This window comes from Bombina bombina, chromosome 5 (assembly GCF_027579735.1).
Source record: "Bombina bombina isolate aBomBom1 chromosome 5, aBomBom1.pri, whole genome shotgun sequence".
Classification (NCBI taxonomy): Eukaryota; Metazoa; Chordata; class Amphibia; order Anura; family Bombinatoridae; genus Bombina; species Bombina bombina.
Genome location: NC_069503.1, coordinates 598,995,205 through 599,019,969, shown reverse-complemented (window position 1 = coordinate 599,019,969; position 24,765 = coordinate 598,995,205). Strand labels below are relative to the sequence as shown.

The 24,765-nt window shown below is 38.4% G+C and overlaps 1 protein-coding gene across 1 annotated transcript in view; it reads right to left on the bottom strand.

Annotated features, from left to right (window-relative positions):
• CNTNAP2 (contactin associated protein 2) overlaps positions 1-24,765 on the bottom strand; it is a 2,991,056-nt gene that overhangs the window by 778,560 nt on the left and 2,187,731 nt on the right. Inside the window, exon 14 of the mRNA XM_053715812.1 lies at positions 18,046-18,246. Within this exon, the coding sequence (XP_053571787.1) occupies positions 18,046-18,246 (201 nt within the window). The remainder of the gene's footprint in view (positions 1-18,045; positions 18,247-24,765) is intronic.

Below are 24,765 nucleotides of genomic sequence, written 5' to 3'. Positions count from 1 at the left end.
CACGATGTATAGGGAGGAAGCATTACGTCAGCTTAACAATTCATCTAATTACAAGCCACTTCTATGTAACCCTACAGAGATGTTTCTCAACAGTTATAATAAATTGATTCGTTCAGCCCTTGACAATGGTGTTATAGATCAGAAGGAATTTAAATTTCTAGAAGTAAAAGAACCAAAAACAGCTACTTTGTATTTGCTGCCCAAAATACATAAGGATGCACGTAAACCACCAGGCAGACCAATAGTGTCTGGAATAGGCTCCCTTACTGAAAAAGCCAGCAAATACATAGACGCAAGATTAAGATATATTGTTGAATCACTTCCATCGCACACCAAAGATACGATGCATTTGTTAAACAAACTTAATGAGATCAACATTGACAGCAATTCAGTACTGGTAACTTGTGACGTGGAATCGCTCTACACGAGTATAAAAACACATTGGGGATGTAGAGCGGTGTCACACTTTCTTAATCAAAATACCAGTATGAGTGAGGAGGTTAAAGAATTCTTATTGAATATGATAGAGTTTATTCTAACTCATAATTTCTTCGTATTCGATGATAAGTTCTATTTACAGACCTGTGGGACAGCGATGAGCACTGCGTGTGCCCCAACCTACGCTAATATATATCTGGGCTGGTGGGAGGAAACTGTGGTGTTCAATGACAATCTTAAACATCTCACCAAATATATCTCCCACTGGTCCAGATATATAGATGACATTCTATTTATATGGAATGGTCCTGAGAATCTCCTACATGATCTCATTACAACATTAAATGAAAACCCGTTTGGACTATATCTTACATCCAATATACAAAAGTCTAAAGTAGAGTTTTTGGATCTCACAATTGAAAAAACTGACAATTCAATTGTGACAGAAGCATATAGGAAACCCACGTCCACTAATAATATTTTACATGCAAGCAGTCATCATCATCCTGCTACTATTAGAGGACTACCGATGGGCGAATATATACGCTTAAGGAGAAATTGTAGCACCATTGAGAATTTTAAAATAGCTGCTAGAGAACTAAGACAAAGGTTACTGGAAAGAGGCTATTCAAAAAAAAAAATTGCTTGCCAGAGCATATAACAGAGCATTACTTAAAGATAGAGCAGAATTACTCACCCCTAAAATTAAGGAGAAGAATACCCCCTTAAGATGTATTACCACTTATTCCGCACAAAGTGATCAAATTATTGAGATCCTGACTAAACATTGGCATGTCCTAACTAGGGATGATCTATTAAAACCCTTAATAACAGAGAAGCCACTAGTGACATACAGACGTGCTAGAAATATCAAGGATACACTGGTTACAAGCCATTATGATAGAAATGCTAAGAAATTACCTATATATGAGGGCTCCATAGCATGTGGACACTGTTCAGTATGCCAACACATGGTTAAAAAACAAAAAATAGTGGATAGATTTGGAAGAACTTGTAATATCAAACAACATATAAATTGTCAAAGTACAAATGTTATCTACTGTATATCCTGTAGCTGCAATCTATATTACATAGGAATGACAACAAGGAGTATGTGTACACGTATAACTGAACACCTAAGTAATATTAGAACAGCTCAAAGAGATGTAGACAAATCTAAACAAATTACCAGTGTCGCTAGGCATTTCTTACAATGTCATAATGGGAAACCTAATGCCCTAAAATGTTGGGGTCTAGAGAAATTAAAGCCCGGAATAAGAGGAGGTAACACTGAGGATAAATTGTTACAGTTGGAAACCAAATGGGTTTTCAATTTAAATACCGTCATGCCTCATGGTATGAATGAATACAACAATTACTGGGTATATATCTGATGAGATGTATAGCAGCAAGAGATCACTTCTTGTATGGAATGTTATAGCACTGCTTGCTGGTCCCAGTCTGTGCATAGTATATGCCTGACCAGGATCCTTAAGATCTAGGATATCTGGTCAATATCATGTATGTATAGATTGGGACCCAGAAAGAAAATATATATCAAAGTAAACTTTTTCTTTTAGAACCACAATGTAAATAATCAATAATTATTAAAAGATAGTTACCGTAGGATTCTAAGTCTGTGGTTTCCCAAGTATCATATTAATGCCATTGATAGCGGAATTGAAAACCAATATTGTAACTTTAGACGTAATACCATTGCGTCACCTGTACATTACTAAGCAGATATTTGGTGATAAACTAGTGAGGATCAAGCCTAAAAACTCACTTTTCACACTTATTACTATCGCTATATATGGAGGTTATAAATTGGATCATACCCACATAAATTCCAAGAAATATTATATATTTTTTGTGGGAATTATTATAACCAAGTATGTAACCCAATATACTTAAGGTTGGCCAGATACTTAAGTGATAATTCTTTATCATCAGAATAAAGCTTTCAATGTACAATGTTTAGCATTATTTGGTTTAACATATGGCTAACAATGGTATTGTGGCTGTTATTAGTGCTGTAAAAACTTTATAACGGTATAGCACTACCTAAGCTTGGGTACATAATAATCGCTATACTGGAATCGTTTGAGTATAATATTGTTTAAGTTTGGGTTTAGAATGGTTTACGTTGGAATACGATACTTATTTGTTCAATTAACATAGATATATATTGTTTGGAAATATAGCAGTTGTCATACAAGTGATTCTCTATAGAGGCTATTAGTGGAGTAACACGCATGCGCGACATACCTAATACACTTCTCAGCCATATAGTCCAATCAGGTGTGTAGGCGTCTCCCACCCAGCGTAACCATTGGATACTAAGAAGGCGTCTTCTCAAAGACTCACCCAATTGGCTAACTCTCGGTCTGAGAATGGGTTTAAAAGTTCGCGCACCCGGCAGCCTCGGGTTCACTAACTATCAGCAAAATATAGCATTGAGAAAGGCTAGGTCATAGCCGAAACGCGTTTGCTCTTAATATTTTGTATATTGCCGGTCAGTCACTTCAGCCACCTGATGCCGACGTTTCCTGCTATCGGCCAGGAAACAGAGAAGTGACTGTTGGCTTGTTTTTAGTTTAGTTTAGTTTAGTTTCATGATATTAGGTAGTGGTTTGTGTGTAACGGTAGGGGTTGTTACCCCATATCTTTTAAACAAATAATTAAAGTATAGTTTTTTTAACTAACTTCATACCCACATAAGTAAGTATGAGTGCTATATAAACCCCTGTCTATCCTTTTTCTCCCTTTTGTTAACCAATTGTTTCCAAGGGGTAGCACCGGAATCTAATGATTCTTTTTCTTACTTAAAACCAGTGTAGTGCCAGTTTATCCCTATCCTCATAGATTGAAACGCGTTAGGTGTAATGTCAGAGCATTGTTGGCTCTTTTTTTAATATTAGGAATGAGTAGTCCTTTATTTTAAAACCGTGGCTCACCGGCAATAACAGGGTGTCTTTGTTGTTTAACCACTGGGAGTGGATATTGAGAGGGTCACTCCTATACTAATAATTAGAGTAAACTCTATTTACGATAGAATACAAATGAATGACCTCCCGATATCCCAGTGAATTTTGTATTAACCAATATGATTGTACCCTAAAAAAGCTTGTTACGTGTGAGACTGGGTCAGTCTATCTTAATAGTATAACTATAACCTAACAATCAGTGGTTAAAGTAGGCAACTGATATACAAACAGACTCACAATAGCAAACAAACACAATTAGGTACCCGTCGGCGGTTTCATAATTATATTGTGAACAAAATAGACAATCTAAACAGCTTATAATAACATCTCACAAGCGCTTCAAATTATCTACTTCAATACTTTACTGTGAAACTCGTAGCGATATTACTGTAATAATATCAGTGTCGCTTATAGAATTTTGATAAAACAGTATCTTAGCCACTATTGTTGCACAATGCTACATTTAGGTACCGATAGTGATACTATTTAGACAGCATTATCTACGCTTAATAAAACTTAAGGTATTCAGTACAAAGTAATATTAATACTACCCACAGAACTTAAGTTAATTATATTATCAACCACCAGTGCTGTAGGAGATTATACCTAGGCACTTGTAGCAAAAACAGAATTTATGCTTACCTGATAAATTACTTTCTCCAACGGTGTGTCCGGTCCACGGCGTCATCCTTACTTGTGGGATATTCTCTTCCCCAACAGGAAATGGCAAAGAGTCCCAGCAAAGCTGGTCACATGATCCCTCCTAGGCTCCGCCCACCCCAGTCATTCGACCGACGGACAGGAGGAAATATATATAGGAGAAACCATATGATACCGTGGTGACTGTAGTTAGAGAAAATAATTCATCAGACCTGATTAAAAAACCAGGGCGGGCCGTGGACCGGACACACCGTTGGAGAAAGTAATTTATCAGGTAAGCATAAATTCTGTTTTCTCCAACATTGGTGTGTCCGGTCCACGGCGTCATCCTTACTTGTGGGAACCAATACCAAAGCTTTAGGACACGGATGAAGGGAGGGAGCAAATCAGGTCACCTAAATGGAAGGCACCACGGCTTGCAAAACCTTTCTCCCAAAAATAGCCTCCGAAGAAGCAAAAGTATCAAATTTGTAAAATTTGGCAAAAGTGTGCAGTGAAGACCAAGTCGCTGCCTTACATATCTGGTCAACAGAAGCCTCGTTCTTGAAGGCCCATGTGGAAGCCACAGCCCTAGTGGAGTGAGCTGTGATTCTTTCAGGAGGCTGCCGTCCGGCAGTCTCATAAGCCAATCGGATAATGCTTTTAAGCCAAAAGGAAAGAGAGGTAGAAGTCGCTTTTTGACCTCTCCTTTTACCAGAATAAACAGCAAACAAGGAAGATGTTTGTCTGAAATCTTTAGTAGCCTCTAAATAGAATTTTAGAGCACGGACTACGTCCAAATTGTGTAACAAACGTTCCTTCTTTGAAACTGGATTCGGACACAAAGAAGGTACAACTATCTCCTGGTTAATATTTTTGTTGGAAACAACTTTCGGGAGAAAACCAGGCTTAGTACGCAAAACCACCTTATCTGCATGGAACACCAGATAGGGTGGAGAACACTGCAGAGCAGATAACTCTGAAACTCTTCTAGCAGAAGAAATTGCAACCAAAAACAAAACTTTCCAAGATAATAACTTAATATCTACGGAATGTAAGGGTTCAAACGGAACCCCTTGAAGAACTGAAAGAACTAGATTTAGACTCCAGGGAGGAGTCAAAGGTCTGTAAACAGGCTTGATCCTAACCAGAGCCTGAACAAATGCTTGAACATCTGGCACAGCTGCCAGTCTTTTGTGAAGTAAAACAGATAAAGCAGAGATCTGTCCCTTCAGAGAACTTGCAGATAATCCTTTCTCCAAACCTTCTTGTAGAAAGGATAGAATCTTAGGAATTTTTATCTTGTTCCATGGGAATCCTTTAGATTCACACCAACAGATATATTTTTTCCATATTTTATGGTAAATTTTTCTAGTTACAGGCTTTCTAGCCTGAATCAGAGTATCTATTACAGAATCTGAAAACCCACGCTTTGATAAAATCAAGCGTTCAATCTCCAAGCCGTCAGTTGGAGGGAAACCAGATTCGGATGTTCGAATGGACCCTGAACAAGAAGGTCCTGTCTCAAAGGTAGCTTCCATGGTGGAGCCGATGACATATTCACCAGGTCTGCATACCAAGTCCTGCGTGGCCACGCAGGAACTATCAAGATCACCGAGGCCCTCTCCTGATTGATCCTGGCTACCAGCCTGGGGATGAGAGGAAATGGTGGGAATACATAAGCTAGGTTGAAGGTCCAAGGTGCTACTAGTGCATCTACTAGGGTCGCCTTGGGATCCCTGGATCTGGACCCGTAGCAAGGAACCTTGAAGTTCTGACGAGACGCCATCAGATCCATGTCTGGAATGCCCCATAATTGAGTTATTTGGGCAAAGATTTCCGGATGGAGTTCCCACTCCCCCGGATGGAATGTCTGACGACTCAGAAAATCCGCTTCCCAATTTTCCACTCCTGGGATGTGGATCGCAGACAAGTGGCAGGAGTGATCCTCCGCTCATTGAATTATCTTGGTCACTTCTTTCATCGCCAGGGAAGTCCTTGTTCCCCCCTGATGATTGATATATGCAACGGTCGTCATGTTGTCTGACTGAAACCTTATGAATTTGGCCTTTGCTAGTTGAGGCCAAGCTCTGAGAGCATTGAATATCGCTCTCAGTTCCAGAATGTTTATCGGGAGAAGAGACTCTTCCAGAGACCATAGACCCTGAGCTTTCAGGGATTCCCAGACCGCGCCCCAGCCCACTAGGCTGGCGTCGGTCGTGACAATGACCCACTCTGGTCTGCGGAAGCTCATTCCCTGTGACAGATTGTCCAGGGTCAGCCACCAACGGAGTGAATCTCTGGTCTTTTGATCTACTTGAATCGTCGGAGACAAGTCTGTATAATCCCCATTCCACTGTCTGAGCATGCACAGTTGTAATGGTCTTAGATGAATTCGTGCAAAAGGAACTATGTCCATTGTTGCAACCATCAATCCTATTACTTCCATGCACTGCGCTATGGAAGGACGAGGAACAGAATGAAGTACTTGACAAGAGCTTAGAAGTTTTGATTTTCTGACCTCTGTCAGAAAAATCCTCATTTCTAAGGAATCTATTATTGTTCCCAAGAAGGGAACTCTTGTTGACGGGGACAGAGAACTTTTTTCTTTGTTCACCTTCCATCCGTGAGATCTGAGAAAGGCTAGGACGATGTCCGTATGAGCCTTTGCTTTTGACAGGGATGACGCTTGAATCAGGATGTCGTCCAAGTAAGGTACTACTGCAATTCCCCTTGGTCTTAGAACCGCTAGAAGGGACCCTAGTACCTTTGTGAAAATCCTTGGAGCAGTGGCTAATCCAAATGGAAGTGCCACAAACTGGTAATGCTTGTCCAGAAAAGCGAACCTTAGGAACTGATGATGTTCCTTGTGGATAGGAATATGTAGGTACGCATCCTTTAAATCCACGGTAGTCATAAATTGATTTTGCTGGATAGTAGGTAGGATCGTTCGAATAGTTTCCATTTTGAACGATGGTACCCTGAGAAATTTGTTTAGGATCTTTAGATCCAAAATTGGTCTGAATGTTCCCTCTTTTTTGGGAACTATGAACAGATTGGAATAAAATCCCATTCCTTGTTCTCTTATTGGAACTGGATGTATCACTCCCATCTTTAACAGGTCTTCTACACAATGTAAGAATGCCTGTCTCTTTATTTGGTTTGAAGATAATTGAGACCTGTGGAACCTTCCCCTTGGGGGTAGTTCCTTGAATTCCAGGAGATAACCTTGAGAAACTATTTCTAGCGCCCAAGGATCCTGAACATCTCTTGCCCAAGCCTGAGCAAAGAGAGAAAGTCTGCCCCCCACTAGATCCGGTCCCGGATCGGGGGCTATCCCTTCATGCTGTTTTGGTAGCAGTGGTAGGCTTCTTGGCCTGCTTACCCTTGTTCCAGCCTTGCATTGGTTTCCAGGCTGGTTTGGGTTGTGAAGTATTACCCTCTTGCTTAGAGGATACAGAATTAGAGACTGGTCCGTTTCTGCGAAAGGGACGAAAATTAGGCTTATTATTAGCCTTAAAAGACCTATCCTGTGGGAGGGCGTGGCCCTTTCCCCCAGTGATGTCTGAAATAATCTCTTTCAAATCAGGTCCAAATAATGTTTTACCTTTGAAAGGAATGTTAAGCAATTTTGTCTTGGAAGACACATCCGCTGACCAAGACTTTAGCCAAAGCACTCTGCGCGCCACGACAGCAAACCCTGAATTTTTCGCCGCTAATCTAGCTAATTGCAAAGCGGCATCTAAAACAAAAGAGTTAGCCAATTTAAGTGCTTGAACTCTGTCCATAACCTCCTCATACGAAGATTCTTTACTGAGCGATTTTTCTAGTTCCTCGAACCAGAAACACGCTGCCGTAGTGACAGGAACAATGCATGAAATTGGTTGTAGAAGGTAACCTTGCTGTACAAAAATCTTTTTAAGCAAACCCTCTAATTTCTTATCCATAGGATCTTTGAAAGCACAACTATCTTCGATAGGAATAGTAGTGCGTTTGTTTAGAGTAGAAACCGCCCCCTCGACCTTGGGGACTGTCTGCCATAAGTCCTTTCTGGGGTCGACTATAGGAAATAATTTCTTAAATATAGGGGGGGGAACAAAAGGTATGCCGGGCCTTTCCCACTCTTTATTTACTATGTCCGCCACCCGCTTGGGTATAGGAAAAGCGTCGGGGGCACCGGAACCTCTAGGAACTTGTCCATCTTACATAATTTCTCTGGAATGACCAAATTGTCACAATCATCCAGAGTAGATAACACCTCCTTAAGCAGTGCGCGGAGATGTTCTAATTTAAATTTAAATGTCACAACATCAGGTTCAGCTTGATGAGAAATTTTTCCTGAATCTGAAATTTCTCCATCAGACAAAACCTCCCTCATGAGATTGGTGTGAGGGTATGTCAGAACAGTTATCATCAGCGTCCTCTTGCTCTTCAGTGTTTAAAACAGAGCAATCGCGCTTTCTCTGATAAGTAGGCATTTTGGATAAAAGATTTGCTATGGAGTTATCCATTACAGCCATTAATTGTTGCATGGTAATAAGTATTGGCGCACTAGATGTACTAGGGGCCTCCTGTGTGGGCATAACTGGTGTAGACACAGTAGGGGATGATGTAGTATCATGTTTACTCCCCTCATTTGAGGAATCATCTTGGGCAATATCATTATCTGTTGCATTACTGTCCTTACTTTGTTTGGACACTATGGCACAATTATCACATAAATTTAAATGGGGAGACACATTGGCTTTAATACATATAGAACATAGCTTATCTGATGGTACAGACATGTTAAACAGGCTTAAACTTGTCAACAAAGCACAAAAAACGTTTTAAAATAAAACCGTTACTGTCACTTTAAATTTCAAACTGAAAACACTTTATTACTGAATATGTGAAAAAGTATGAAGGAATTGTTCAAAATTCACCAAAATTTCACCACAGTGTCTTAAAAGTATTGCACACCAAATTTCAGAGCTTTAACCCTTAAATTAACGGAACCGGAGCCATTTTTACATTTAACCCCTATACAGTCCCAGAATGAGGCTGTGTCTATAACTAGAAAGGCCCCCATCTGAAAAAGGTGTCACAGTGCCTGCCGTTTTTCTAAACGTTCCCCAAGATTATAATACCAATAATTAGTTAGAATCTGCATAATATGCCTAGTAAAGCAATTGTTTTAGCCCAGAAAAATGTCTACCAGTTTTTAAGCCCTTTTTGAAGCCCTTTATTCTTTTATGTTTAACTAAGAAAATGGCTTACCGGTCCCCATGAGGGGAAATGACAGCCTTCCAGCATTACATGGTCTTGTTAGAAATATGGCTAGTCATACCTTAAGCAGAAAAGACTGCTAACTGTTTCCCCCAACTGAAGTTACTTCATCTCAACAGTCCTGTGTGGAAACAGCAATCGATTTTAGTTACTGTCTGCTAAAATCATCTTCCTCTTACAAACAGAAATCTTCATCCTTTTCTGTTTCAGAGTAAATAGTACATACCAGCACTATTTTAAAATAACAAACACTTGATAGAAGAATAAAACTACATTTAAACACCAAAAAACTCTTAACCATCTCCGTGGAGATGTTGCTTGTGCAACGGCAAAGAGAATGACTGGGGTGGGGGCGGAGCCTAGGAGGGATCATGTGACCAGCTTTGCTGGGACTCTTTGCCATTTCCTGTTGGGGAAGAGAATATCCCACAAGTAAGGATGACGCCGTGGACCAGACACACCAATGTTGGAGAAACTAATATCGTTTATAATAAATACAGTTAATATTAATGACAAGAATATACTTTTGGCACTTGTAGCGTTGTTACTGCAATTTGAGTTAATCACTACAGTTCACTACCGTTGCTGCACAATACTATACTCTGGTATATGTAGCGACTCTATTACAGTATTACCATCACTACCTATAGAACGTAATTTTAGTGTTTTATTAATTAGCATTTCTGCAGAAGGCAACACAGACATTATGAGTGACAGCATGAGTGACAGCACTATCGCTTACAAGAAATAAAGCCGATACTGATATTAATGATTATTGCTACATGAGAAAATACTGAGATATAGGTATCGTCACTACCGTAACTCAATCAGTAAAGTCAATCACCAGAATTATCTACGTTACTGTATAAAGCTACACTGTGGCATTTGCAGTGAGACTACTGTAGCAAAATCACTGTTGCTTGCATAAATAAAGTTACCTATTATATTTACAATAAATAATTAAATCAAATATATTACAAAAATATACACACTACTGCTCTGACGCAACAGTGCACAGTAATAAGTGCCTTTTCAATACTGGGAATACATATAGCAGAATGCACTTACATTTGATACAATAATATTTTGATAGTACAAAATAGAAAGGTTACCATTAACGCGAATCTAGTTTAGACCAAATGATCACATATTATTACAATAGTACTTATGGAACATTTTAGTTCATGGAAACCAATCTATATTGAATATTAACCTTCATACCACCGACTCTTTAGGGAACCTTAAGTAAATCAATCTAGATGAACTTCACACAGGTCTGCTTATATCAGATAGACTGTATTTAGCATACCAGAAATGCATATTACCTTATATGAGACTGTCATTTTAAATTAATTATAAACTCATATTAGGTACCAAAACAATACTCATACAAGTGTACCAAACCAGTATTAAATTGACCAGTCACCTCACATAATATTCAAATAATTACTGTGAACAAATATTTTATAATCAGTTGCAACAAGAGGCAATCCTTTATTCTTGTGTCTTATACTAATCTACACATTAGTTACCTTAGCTTTACTCAATTGAGCCCTTGCGCCACAGTGATTTGTGTATAGATTATACCGGAATATTACTGTTTGGGCTATTATACCCCAAAGGCCTATTTCTATAATTATTACTGTATATTCAGGAATCTATACATGACTACTCTATCCTAGGTTTTTAATCGTTTATGTTTCCCCCTTCTCCCTTGATTTTATAAACAATAAATAAAAGTTAAGTTTTATTATCAGGAATTTTCAAGCCGCCCATAGGTTAAGACAGTGAGTGCTATATCCGCATTCTTTCGTGGAAGTGACTTTATCACCTCCACCTTCAGTGTTAATGTATGTAAACACTATCTGATAAAAATTAGTCAAATAAATATTCATAAACATTTTTTATAAGGGTTCAAAGGTATATAGTACATTGCCATGTATTTGACTGAAAAGGGCTATAATATACATATGTGCCTAAATAATAACTCTATAATAATATTTAACAATTGTCATACCGCCGCCTACACCCCCTTGTTCTGCTGCCTCCACTCCTCGGCCATTGCCATGGACGTATGAGGTTGTAGTGCAGCGCGTGGTGGTAATGTCATCGCCAAGCGCTCAGAATGGTGATCCGGTTCTCCCAGCGTGCACCTGTGAACCCTCCTTGGTGCTAGCTTGTGCCTATTTAAGGTAACCTTCTACTATTCCCTGTGCCCTAGAATAGGTTGTGCTGTGTTTACTCCTGGGTGCCTGGGTGCTCTATTACAATTGTTTGGACTGTTTGCCTGCTGCTGAACCTTGCTCTGCCTAATTGACTACTCTTCTGCTTAACCCTTTGACACTCTGAAAGACTGGACTAACTACCTGCTGCTGAACCTTGCTCTGCCTAATTGACTACTCTTCTGCTTAACCCTTTGGCACTCTGAAAGATTGGACTAACTACCTGCTGCTGAACCTTGTTATGCCTTAATGACTATGCTTTTGATTAACCCCTTGGCACTCTGAAAGATTGGACTGACTAAATGCTAATGAACCCTGCTCTGCCTAAGTGACTACCCTTTTGATTAACCCTTTGACTCTTTGAAAGTTTGTACTGACTATCTGCTGCTGAACCCTGCTCTGCCTAAGTGACTAAACTTCTGCTTAACCCTTTCGTACTCAGGAAGATTGAACTATCAACTTGTTGCTGAACCCTTCTCTGCCTAGTAACTTGCTATATTATTTAACCCCTTGGTGCCCTGAATTATTGGTTCAGTTTTCTGCTGCTGTCTCCTGTTTTGCTGTGTTGCTCACTCCTTTGTCTTGCCCCATATTTCTCTGAGTTCTGAGCTACCTATTTGCTGCTGTTCCATCAATATTAATAGTGCACCCAGCGCTATAAATAGCAATTAACATGTATTATAAGCATGAATTTTCGTTTACCTTAGCTGCATCAGGGCAAAAAATAATAAAAGGGTACCCTTTGCCAATGTTCCAGGTACCTCCATGTAAATAATGAAAATGTAATTTTGACTCCCTAATCCCTGAAAGTATTTCCCTGAAAGTATTTGTTTAGTATTCCCTCACATCATTTTGATAAAATGTTATGTTTTCCTGTTCTTCATAAAGGCTGATTCATTTATATATATATATATATATATATATATATATATATATATATATATATATATATATATATATATATATATATATATATATATGTGTGTGTTACAGTTAAAGTGCAGAAATCAGTTAATGTGCACATTACCTAGCTAATCTGCAGATTAACTAGGGTGATCAGTTAAAGTGCAGAAAAATTGTTTCATTTCTCAAATTACCTAGGTAATCTGCACATTACCTACTAGGCACTAGTTAAAGTGCAAAAAATGCACTTTAGCGGTAACATATATATAAACTAAAGGGAGTCCCATGGTCTTTCCTATGATAATCAGTTCATATCACTTTTTTTTAGAGAGTCTGGGGCACTTTCTTCTGAAAATGGAGGTAAAAACAAAATCTTAAAGGGCAGTGCGGCGCACATTATGCATCATTCATTGCCCAGACACACTTCAACTTCTTAACAAGTTTATAGTAGTTTTCCCAGGGGTATTACAACTGCTCTCATTTTGTTTTTGCATTTATTAGCATCTTGGCCTCTACACTTCTAAGCATTGTATATTTCCCATTCTGCATTCTGAATTGTTACAGAATCGACTTCCCTGCAACGCATTGTGGAATTATGCAATGAGCACAAATAAATGTAAGAACATCGTACTGAGAATGTGAAATATCTGCCATTCTAGCTGTAATGTATCTGTGATAATACAGTTGAAAAACACATCATACACTTTCAAGCACTTTAGCTTTTTAGAAAAGTTTGTTTCTCTCATGTAAACTGTTTATTGAAAAAGAAGCCGAAGAATGTTCCAATTTCGGCCGAGGGCAGATACGCTCCAGAGTGCTCTGTTCTAATCAGAGTTCTAGGAATAAAAGGGCCAGTAAGGTAATATTTATGCAAAGCATTTATCCTCAGTTAAAGGGACACAAAACCCCAAATTTTTCTTTCATGATTCAGATAGAGAATACATTATTTTTTTTAAAGTTTTACATTTACTTCTATTATTAAATTTGCTTTGATATCTTGTTATTCTTTGTTGAATACATATCTAGATAGGTAGAGTGCACGTGTCTGGAGAACTACATGACAGGAAATTGTGCTGCTATCTAGTGCTGTTGCTAACATATAACATTGTTGTAAAGCTGCTCCATAACTTGTCCGTCAGCTCTGAGGCGGAAGACAGAAATCGATTGGCCTCCGAATCTGCAGGGGGCGGTATTGCACCAGCAGTTCACAAGAACTGCTGGTGCAATGATAAATGCAGAGAGCGTATGCTGTCGGCATTTATCGATGTGCAGAGGACATGATCCGCAATATCAGATCATGTCCGCTTGCACCATCATAAATAGGCCCCTTAGTGTTTACTTTCAAGTTATCTGTGTTTTCATGTCCCTTTAATTGCTCATACGTTTTTGCAAATAATATAAATATTACACACACAGATATTTAAATAGAAGACATCATTGGTTATAAGGCTGCATTTTAAAAAGAACTTCAAGTGCTGAACTTAAAGGGTTATGAAACCCAAAATATTTCTTAATTGATTCAGATAGAGAATACAATTTTAAACAACATTCCAATTTACTTCTATTATCTAATTTGCTTCATTCTTTAGATATCCCTTGTTGAAGAAATAGCAATGCACATGGGTGAGCCAATAACAAGAGGCATCTATGTGCAGCCACCAATCAGCAGATACTGAGCATATCTAGATATGCTTTTCAACCAAGTATATCACGAGAATGAAGCAAATTAGATAACAAAAGTAAATTAGAAAACTGTTTAAAATAGCATGTTCTTTCTAAAGCATGAAAGAAAGTTTTTGGCTAGAATGTCCCTATAAACTTATTTTCTTTTTTTATTTCCATATTGTAGATCATTATTCGTATCTAATGATAAGCTTTTAATACAGATCCATGAATTATCATTTTCTTCCAATAAATACTAAAACAACAGTATGATTGATGGATTACGCTCCTACATTTTCTTACCATTATTGCAAGTGTCAATTCTAACTTGATTAATTGTTGATATTTTAAAGGTATTTAGAAGACCGGGAATTGTATATACAGTATATATATATATATTTTTACTTGGCAGATTTTAAATATAACTTTTAATCTCATATTCAGTTAATAGAGGTTGAGTTTAAAACACGTATTTGTAGCGATAACTATTTTCTTGGTCTTCGTTATTAAAATAAATGAAAGCTCATGCTACCAATTATTTTGTATAAGTTATTTGCATGTGTGAAGTGAAGAGTTCAGCGGGGAGTAACGGTGCTCTTAAATGTATTTGCAAATGCAGTGATTATGGTTAAAATGAAATGTTTTCTATACATAAAAATCCAGAGTTTTACAGATAGAAAAGTATGACAACCTAACATATTGTATTATTAAAAAATAAAACTCAATCTTAAAAATAAATTAAATTAAAGGGGCAAACTTATGATTCAGCTTGTGAGCAATTAAAAAACAAACAAAATAAAAAAAAAAAACACTTGAATTTACTTCTATTAAATAATTTGCCTAAATTATTTTGTATCGTTTGTTGGTGAATATAGTTAGGCAGGCTCATAGGAGCTCAGGAGCTCTATGGAAACTCAGGTGTCATAGAGTACTGAAGACACGTGCACACTCCTGAGCTCCTCTTAACCTAGCTAGCTATACTTTTCAACAAAAGATAAAAGAACAATCCAAACTTGATACTAGAGTAACTTTGACAGCTATTTAAAATTCCATGCTCTATCTAAGCCATGAAAGTTTAATTCTGACATTACTGTCCCTTTAATGATCAATGTTTTGGATAAAAAAATGTTTTTAATAGTTTGAATACTTTAGGTAGATATCAGACCTTTACTAAAGTAAGAAAAAACAAATTCTTATAGAACTACAAAGAAGTAAAAAAAATGGTAATGACTGCAAAAAGTTAATATGTTTAACAATATCAAGAAATAGCACTTGTATATTATTTATGATGACTCTTGGCTTGTATGGATTCTCTGCTGTTTTATCATGCTCGTATTTAAAGGGACATGATATACACATGCTAAACCACTTGAACGTGATGCAGCATAACTGTAAAAAAGCTGGCTAGAAATATCTCATGAACATCTTTATAAAAAAACTAAAAATGTCCTCAGTAGACACATCCCATTGTACAATGACTTTAAGCATCCAATCAGGATTTTAGTCGGAGGACTTGCAAGGAAGCCTGCATCAGGCATATGCAGGCACATTCACTTTATTTCCCTTCTCAACTCAACAAATGTTAATGGTTTGTTGTTTTAAAGAACAAAACCAGCTATACCATATACAAAAATAAACATAAAGAAGCACTTCCTCATACATGTTATATATAGTCTGGAAACACATTTAAAGAGAAAATTACAGTACACAGTCTCTTTAATAAGAGGAGCTTTACAAATAGCTTTCTTTCTCTATATAAAGACAAGTCATCTTAGAATACAAATATTTAGACCTCTTTTCTGTTACAATTTAGCTTGCATTCACTATTAGATACCTTAAGCATGTCATTACATTTCCATTACGTTTATTGGAGAAAACATTGTTTTCGAGCCTACCTGGAGTGTTGAGCAATCTGGCATTTATCGATGTGCAGAGGACATGATTCGCAATATTGGATCATGTCCGCTCGCACCATCATAAATAGGCCCCTTAGCGTTTAATTTCATGTTATCTGTGTTTTCATGTCCCTTTAATTGCTCATATGTTTTTGCAAATAATATAAATATTACAAACACAGATGTTTAAATATAAGACATCAATGGTTATAAGGCTGCATTTTAAAAAGATCTTCAAGTGCTGAACTTAAACTTATTTTCTTTTTTTATTTCCATATTGTAGATGATTATTCGTATCTAATGATAAGCTTTTAATACAGATCTGTGAATTATCATTTTCTTCCAATGAATACTAAAAAAACAGTATGATTGATGAATTATGCATCCTACATTTTCTAACCATTATTGCAAGTGTCAATTTCAGTTTATAAAGCTTTTGTTATTTTTTTTATTATTATTATTTCTAACTTGATTAATTGATGATATTTTAAAGGTATTTAGAAGACAGGTAATTGTGTGTGTGTATATATATATATATATATATATATATATATATTACTTGGTAGATTTTAATTAAATATAACTTTTAATCTCATATTCAGTTAATAGAGGTTGAGTTTAAAACACGTATTTGTAGCGGTAACTATTTTCTTGGTCTTAGTTATTAAAATAAATGAAAGCTCATGCTACCAATTATTTTGTATAAGTTATTTGCATGTGTGAAGTGAAGAGTTCAGCGGGGAGTAACGGTGCTCTTAAATGTATTTGCAAATGCAGTGATTATGGTTAAAATGAAATGTTTTCTATACATAAAAATCCAGAGTTTTAAAGATAGAAAGTATGACAACCTAACATATTGTATTATTAAAAAATAAAACTCAATCTTAAAAATAAATTTAATTAAAGGGGAAAACTCATGATTCAGCTTGTGAGCAATTAAAAAACAAAGGAAAAAAACACTTGAATTTACTTCTATTAAATAATTTGCCTAAATTATTTTGTATAATTTGTTGGTGAATAAAGTTAGGCAGGCTCATAGGAGCTCAGGAGCTCTATGGAAACTCAGGTGTCATAAAGTACTGAAGACACGTGCACACTCCTGCGCTCCTCTTAACCTACCTAGCTATACTTTTCAACAAAAGATAAGAGAACAAACCAAACTTGATACTAGAGTAACTTTGACAGCTATTTAAAATTCCATGCTCTATCTAAGCCATGAAAGTTTAATTCAGACATTACTGTCCCTTTAATGATCATTGTTTTGGATAAAAAAATGTTTTTAATAGTTTGAATACTTTAGGTAGATATCAGAATTTTACTAAAGTAAGAAAAAACAAATTCTTATAGAACTACAAAGAAGTAAAAAAATGGTAATGACTGCAAAAAGTTAATATGTTTACCAGTATCAAGAAATAGCACTTGTATATTATTTATGATGACTCTTGGCTTGTATGGATTCTCTGCTTTTTTATCATGCTCGTATTTAAAGGGACATGAAACACACATGCTAAACCACTTGAAGGTGATGCAGCATAACTGTAAAAAAGCTGGCTAGAAATATCTCATGAACATCTTTATAAAAAAACTAAAAATGTCCTCAGTAGACACATCCCATTGTACAATGACTTTAAGCATCCAATCAGAATTTTAGTCGGAGGACTTGCAAGGAAGCCTGCATCAGGCATATGCAGGCACATTCACTTTATTTCCCTTCTCAACTCAACAAATGTTAATGGTTTGTTGTTTTAAAGAACAAAACCAGCTATACCATATACAAAAATAAACATAAAGAAGCACTTCCTCATACATGTTATATATAGTCTGGAAACACATTTAAAGAGAAAATTACAGTACACAGTCTCTTTAATAAGAGGAGCTTTACAAATAGCTTTCTTTCTCTATATAAAGACAAGTCATCTTAGAATACAAATATTTAGACCTCTTTTCTGTTACAATTTAGCTTGCATTCACTATTAGATACCTTAAGCATGTCATTACATTTACTGGAGAAAACATTGTTTTAGAGCCTACCTGGAGTGTTGAGCAATCTGGACATCTTGCAAAAGTAGGAGATATGCTGTTCACAATATTCAGCACTGCTGGTAATTGCTGAAATTTGTTCCATGGAAGCACTGTAATTCAACTGGAGTACAACTTGCTTTTCTTGACTGGCACCCACGACTGATGTATTCTGTGGCAGATCATGAAACAGAGTTGTCCAAACTTTGTCCTCTGTGGTCAGAAGAATAGGAGAGGATTAGTAAGGCAACTCGAAAGGAACAGTAAAGTAAAAATTCAACTTCCATGATTCAGGTAGAGCATGCAATTTTAAGGGAATAGTCTACTCCAGATTTGTTATTGTTTAAAAAGATAGATAATCCCCTTTATTACCTATTCCCCAGTTTTGCAACACAGTAATATTTATAGACTTTTTACCTCTGTAACTACCTTGTATCTAAGCCTCTGCACACTGTCCCCCTTATTTCAATTCTTTTGACAGGCTTGCATTTTAGCCAATCAATGCTGACTCATAAGTAACTCCATGGGAGTAAGCACAATGTTCTCTCTATGGCACACATGAACTAGTGCTGTCTAGCTGTGAAAAAATGTCAAAATGCACTGAGATAAAAGGTGGTCTGCAAGGGCTTTGAAATAAGCATATGAGCCTACCTAGGTCTAGCTTTGAACAAAGAGTAAGAATAAGAGAACAAATCAAATTTGGTGAAAAAGGTAAATTGGAAAGTTGTTTACAATTGCATGCCCTATCTGAATCATGAAAGTTTAATTTTGACTAGACTGTCCCTTTAAACAGCTTTTTCATTTACTTCTATTATCTAATTTGTTTTATTCTTTTTGTGTCCTTTGTTGAAAAGCAAACTTTTTAGGCTTATGAGCAGCAAAACACTGCAAGCTGGGGCAAGCTGTTGGTGGATTCACATATAGGCCTCTAGTCTTTAATTGCCTTGATGTGTTCAGCTAGCTTACAATAGTTCATAGCTTCCTCTTCAACAAAGGATACCAAAGGAATGAAGCAAATTTGATAATAGAAGTAAATTGGAAAGGTGTATAAAACTTTATGTCCTATAATGAATTATGAAACAAAAAATGTGTTTCATGACCCTTTAAGTCAATAGTTTCAAAGTTTAATGCTATATTTTCTTAATGATAACAATTCTATATGAAATATATTCTACAATAAGTATTTAGTAATATAGGGACTAATCAAAATCCTTAAGAAAAGGTAATCAAATGATTTAAATAGAAAAACAAAATTTATGCTTACCTGATAAATTCCTTTCTCCTGTAGTGTGGTCAGTCCACGGGTCATCATTACTTCTGGGATATTATCTCCTCCCCTACAGGAAGTGCAAGAGGATTCACCCAGCAGAGCTGCTATATAGCTCCTCCCCTCTACGTCACCTCCAGTCATTCGACCAAAGGACCAACGAGAAAGGAGAAACCCAAGGGTGTAGTGGTGACTGGAGTATAATCCAAAAAAATCTTTAGCCTGCCATAAAAAACAGGGCGGGCCGTGGACTGACCACACTACAGGAGAAAGGAATTTATCAGGTAAGCATAAATTTTGTTTTCTCCTGTTAAGTGTGGTCAGTCCACGGGTCATCATTACTTCTGGGATACCAATACCAAAGCAAAAGTACACGGATGACGGGAGGGACAGGCAGGCTCTTTATACGGAGGGAACCACTGCCTGAAGAACCTTTCTCCCAAAAACAGCCTCCGAAGAAGCAAAAGTGTCAAATTTGTAAAATTTGGAAAAAGTATGAAGAGAAGACCAAGTTGCAGCCTTGCAAATCTGTTCAACAGAAGCCTCATTCTTAAAGGCCCAAGTGGAAGCCACAGCTCTAGTAGAATGAGCTGTAATTCTTTCAGGAGGCTGCTGTCCAGCAGTCTCATAGGCTAATCGTATTATGCTACGAAGCCAAAACGAGAGAGAGGTAGCCGAAGCTTTTTGACCTCTCCTCTGCTCCTCAAAGCAAAGTGTGGAAAACAGCACCAACAGATATGTGGCTTGTGGGGCACGGAACCCAGGATCTGCCTTATCCTGCAAATACTTCAAGTAGCAAAAAAGATTTGTTCCAGCCACCAATAGTTAAAAAACCTTTATTTCTTCATATAGGGTCTTTTGACAAACATACAACGTTTCAGACCTGCTATAGGTCCTTAGTCATGACATGACTAAGGACCTATAGCAGGTCTGAAACGTTGTATGTTTGTCAAAAGACCCTATATGAAGAAATAAAGGTTTTTTAACTATTGGTGGCTGGAACAAATCTTTTTTGCTACTTGACCTCTCCTCTGGCCAGAATAAACGACAAACAGGGAAGAGACGTTTGCCGAAACTCCTTAGTTGCCTGTAGATAAAATTTCAGGGCACGGACTACATCTAGATTGTGTAGCAGACGTTCCTTCTTCTAGGAAGGATTAGGACACAAGGATGGAACAACAATCTCTTGATTGATATTCCTGTTAGTGACCACCTTAGGTAGGAACCCAGGTTTAGTACGCAGAACTACCTTGTCTGAATGAAAAATCAGATAAGGAGAATCACAATGTAAGGCAGATAACTCAGAGACTCTTCGAGCTGAGGAAATAGCCATTAAAAACAGAACTTTCCAAGATAACAACTTGATATCAATGGAATGAAGGGGTTCAAACGGAACACCCTGTAAAACATTAAGAACTAAGTTCAAACTCCATGGTGGAGCAACACTTTTAAACACAGGCTTGATCCTAGCTAAAGCCTGACAAAAAGCTTGAACGTCCGGAACTTCTGACAGACGTTTGTGCAAAAGAATGGACAGAGCTGAAATCTGTCCCTTTAAAGAACTAGCGGATAACCCCTTTTCTAAACCTTCTTGTAGAAAAGACAATATCCTTGGAATCCTAACCTTACTCCATGAGTAACTCTTGGATTCGCACCAATATAAGTATTTACGCCATATTTTATGGTAAATCCTTCTGGTAACAGGCTTCCTAGCCTGTATTAAGGTATCAATAACTGGCTCAGAAAACCCACGTTTTGATAAAATCAAGCGTTCAATTTCCAAGCAGTCAGCTTCAGAGAAGTTAGATTTTGATGTTTGAATGGACCCTGAATCAGAAGGTCCTGTTTCAGAGGTAGAGACCAAGGCGGACAGGATGACATGTCCACTAGATCTGCATACCAAGTCCTGCGTGGCCATGCAGGTGCTATTAGAATCACTGATGCTCTCTCCTGCTTGATTCTGGCAATCAATCGAGGAAGCATCGGGAAGGGTGGAAACACATAAGCCATCCCGAAGGTCCAAGGTGCTGTCAAAGCATCTATCATAACCGCTCCCGGATCCCTGGATCTGGACCCGTAGCGAGGAAGCTTGGCGTTCTGACGAGACGCCATGAGATCTATCTCTGGTTTGCCCCAACGTCGAAGTATCTGGGCAAAGACCTCCGGATGAAGTTCCCACTCCCCCGGATGAAAAGTCTGACGACTTAAGAAATCCGCCTCCCAGTTCTCCACTCCCGGGATGTGGATTGCAGACAGATGGCAAGAGTGAGACTCTGCCCAGCGAATTATCTTCGATACTTCCATCATTGCTAGGGAGCTTCTTGTCCCTCCCTGATGGTTGATGTAAGCTACAGTCGTGATGTTGTCCGACTGAAACCTGATGAACCCCCGAGTTGTTAACTGGGGCCAAGCCAGAAGGGCATTGAGAACTGCTCTCAATTCCAGAATGTTTATTGGAAGGAGACTCTCCTCCTGATTCCATAGTCCCTGAGCCTTCAGAGAATTCCAGACAGCGCCCCAACCTAGAAGGCTGGCGTCTGTTGTTACAATTGACCAGTCTGGCCTGCTGAATGGCATCCCCCTGGACAGGTGTGGCCGATAAAGCCACCATAGAAGAGAGTTTCTGGTCTCTTGATTCAGATTCAGAGTGGGGGACAAATCTGAGTAATCCCCATTCCACTGACTTAGCATGCACAATTGCAGCGGTCTGAGATGTAGGCGTGCAAAAGGTACTACGTCCATTGCCGCTACCATTAAGCCGATCACCTCCATGCATTGAGCTACTGACGGGTGTTGAATGGAATGAAGGACCCGGCATGCATTTTGAAGCTTTGTTAACCTGTCTTCTGTCAGGTAAATCTTCATTTCTACAGAATCTATCAGAGTCCCCAAGAAGGGAACTCTTGTGAGTGGAAAGAGAGAACTCTTCTTTTCGTTCACCTTCCATCCATGCGACCTTAGAAATGCCAGTACTAACTCTGTATGAGACTTGGCAGTTTGAAAGCTTGAAGCTTGTATCAGAATGTCGTCTAGGTACGGAGCTACCGAAATTCCTCGCGGTCTTAGTACCGCCAGAAGAGTACCCAGAACCTTTGTGAAGATTCTTGGAGCCGTAGCCAGTCCGAATGGAAGAGCTACAAACTGGTAATGCCTGTCTAGAAAGGCAAACCTTAGATACCGGTAATGATCTCTGTGAATCGGTATGTGAAGGTAAGCATCCTTTAAATCCACTGTGGTCATGTACTGACCCTCTTGGATCATGGGCAGAATTGTTCGAATCGTTTCCATCTTGAACGATGGAACTCTTAGGAATTTGTTTAGGATCTTTAAATCCAAGATTGGCCTGAAAGTTCCCTCTTTTTTGGGAACTACAAACAGATTTGAGTAAAACCCTTGTCCTTGTTCCGACCGCGGAACTGGATGGATCACTCCCATTAATAAAAGATCTTGTACGCAGCGTAGGAACGCTGCTTTCTTTATTTGGTTTGTTGATAACCTTGACAGATGAAATCTCCCTCTTGGGGGAGAGGATTTGAAGTCCAGAAGGTATCCCTGAGATATGATCTCTAACGCCCAGGGATCCTGAACATCTCTTGCCCAAGCCTGGGCGAAGAGAGAAAGTCTGCCCCCTACTAGATCCGGTCCCGGATCGGGGGCCCTCGATTCATGCTGTCTTAGGGGCAGCAGCAGGTTTCCTGGCCTGCTTGCCCTTATTCCAGGACTGGTTAGGTTTCCAGCCTTGTCTGTAGCGAGCAACAGCTCCTTCCTGTTTTGGTGCAGAGGAGGTTGATGCTGTTCCTGCTTTGAAATTACGAAAGGAACGAAAATTAGACTGTCTAGCCCTAGGTTTGGCTTTGTCCTGAGGCAGGGCATGGCCTTTACCTCCTGTAATGTCAGCGATAATCTCCTTCAACCCGGGCCCGAACAAGGTTTGCCCTTTGAAGGGTATATTAAGCAATTTAGATTTGGAAGTAACATCAGCTGACCAGGATTTTAGCCACAGTGCTCTGCGTGCCTGAATGGCAAATCCGGAATTCTTAGCCGTAAGTTTAGTTAAATGTACTACGGCATCTGAAATAAATGAGTTAGCTAACTTAAGGGTTCTAAGTTTGTCTGTAATCTCATCTAGTGTAGATGATTGAAGTGTCTCTTCCAGAGACTTAAACCAAAATGCTGCTGCAGCCGTGACAGGCGCAATACATGCAAGAGGTTGCAATATAAAACCTTGTTGAACAAACATTTTCTTAAGGTAACCCTCTAATTTTTTATCCATTGGATCAGAAAAGGCACAGCTATCCTCCACCGGGATAGTGGTACGCTTAGCTAAAGTAGAAACTGCTCCCTCCACCTTAGGGACCGTTTGCCATAAGTCCCGTGTGGTGGCGTCTATTGGAAACATTTTTCTAAATATCGGAGGGGGTGAGAACGGTACACCGGGCCTATCCCACTCCTTAGTAACAATTTCAGTAAGTCTCTTAGGTATAGGAAAAACATCAGTACTCGCCGGTACCGCAAAATATTTATCCAACCTACACATTTTCTCTGGTATTGCAACTGTGTTACAATCATTCAGAGCCGCTAACACCTCCCCTAGTAATACACTGAGGTTTTCCAGCTTAAATTTAAAGTTTGAAATATCTGAATCCAATCTATTTGGATCAGAACCGTCACCCACAGAATGAAGTTCTCCGTCCTCATGTTCTGCCGCCTGTGACGCAGTGTCTGACATGGCCCTAATATTATCAGCGCACTCTGTTCTCACCCCAGAGTGATCACGCTTGCCTCTAAGTTCTGGTAATTTAGCCAAAACTTCAGTCATAACAGTAGCCATATCCTGTAATGTGATTTGAAATGGCCGCCCAGATGTACTCGCCGCTACAATATCACGCACCTCCCGAGCGGGAGATGTAGGTACTGACACGTGAGGCGAGTTAGTCGGCATAACTCTCCCCTCGTTGTCTGGTGAAATATGTTCAATTTGTACAGATTGACTCTTATTTAAAGTAGCATCAATACAGTTAGTACATAAATTTCTATTGGGCTCCACTTTGGCATTAGCACATATAGCACATGTATCTTCCTCTGAATCAGACATGTTTAACACACTAGCAATTAACTAGCAACTTGGAAATGCTGTTTAAGTAATTTACAATAATATGAAAACGAACTGTGCTTATAAGAAGCACAGAAAAAATTATGACAGTTGAAAATAACTAAGTTATAGCATCAAATCTTTGTAAGAAATAAACAATTTTAGCAAAGGATTGTTCCCATTAGCAAGGATAACTAACCCTGGCAGCAGAAAAAATACACAAAAAAACGTTTTTTATCACAGTAAACTACACTCTTCACAGCTCTGCTGTGATGATTACCTCCCTCAAACAAGGCTTTGGAGATCCCTGAGTTCTGTAAGATGAACTGGATCATGCAGGAAGAAAATGAACCTCTGACTGAGATTTTTTGAT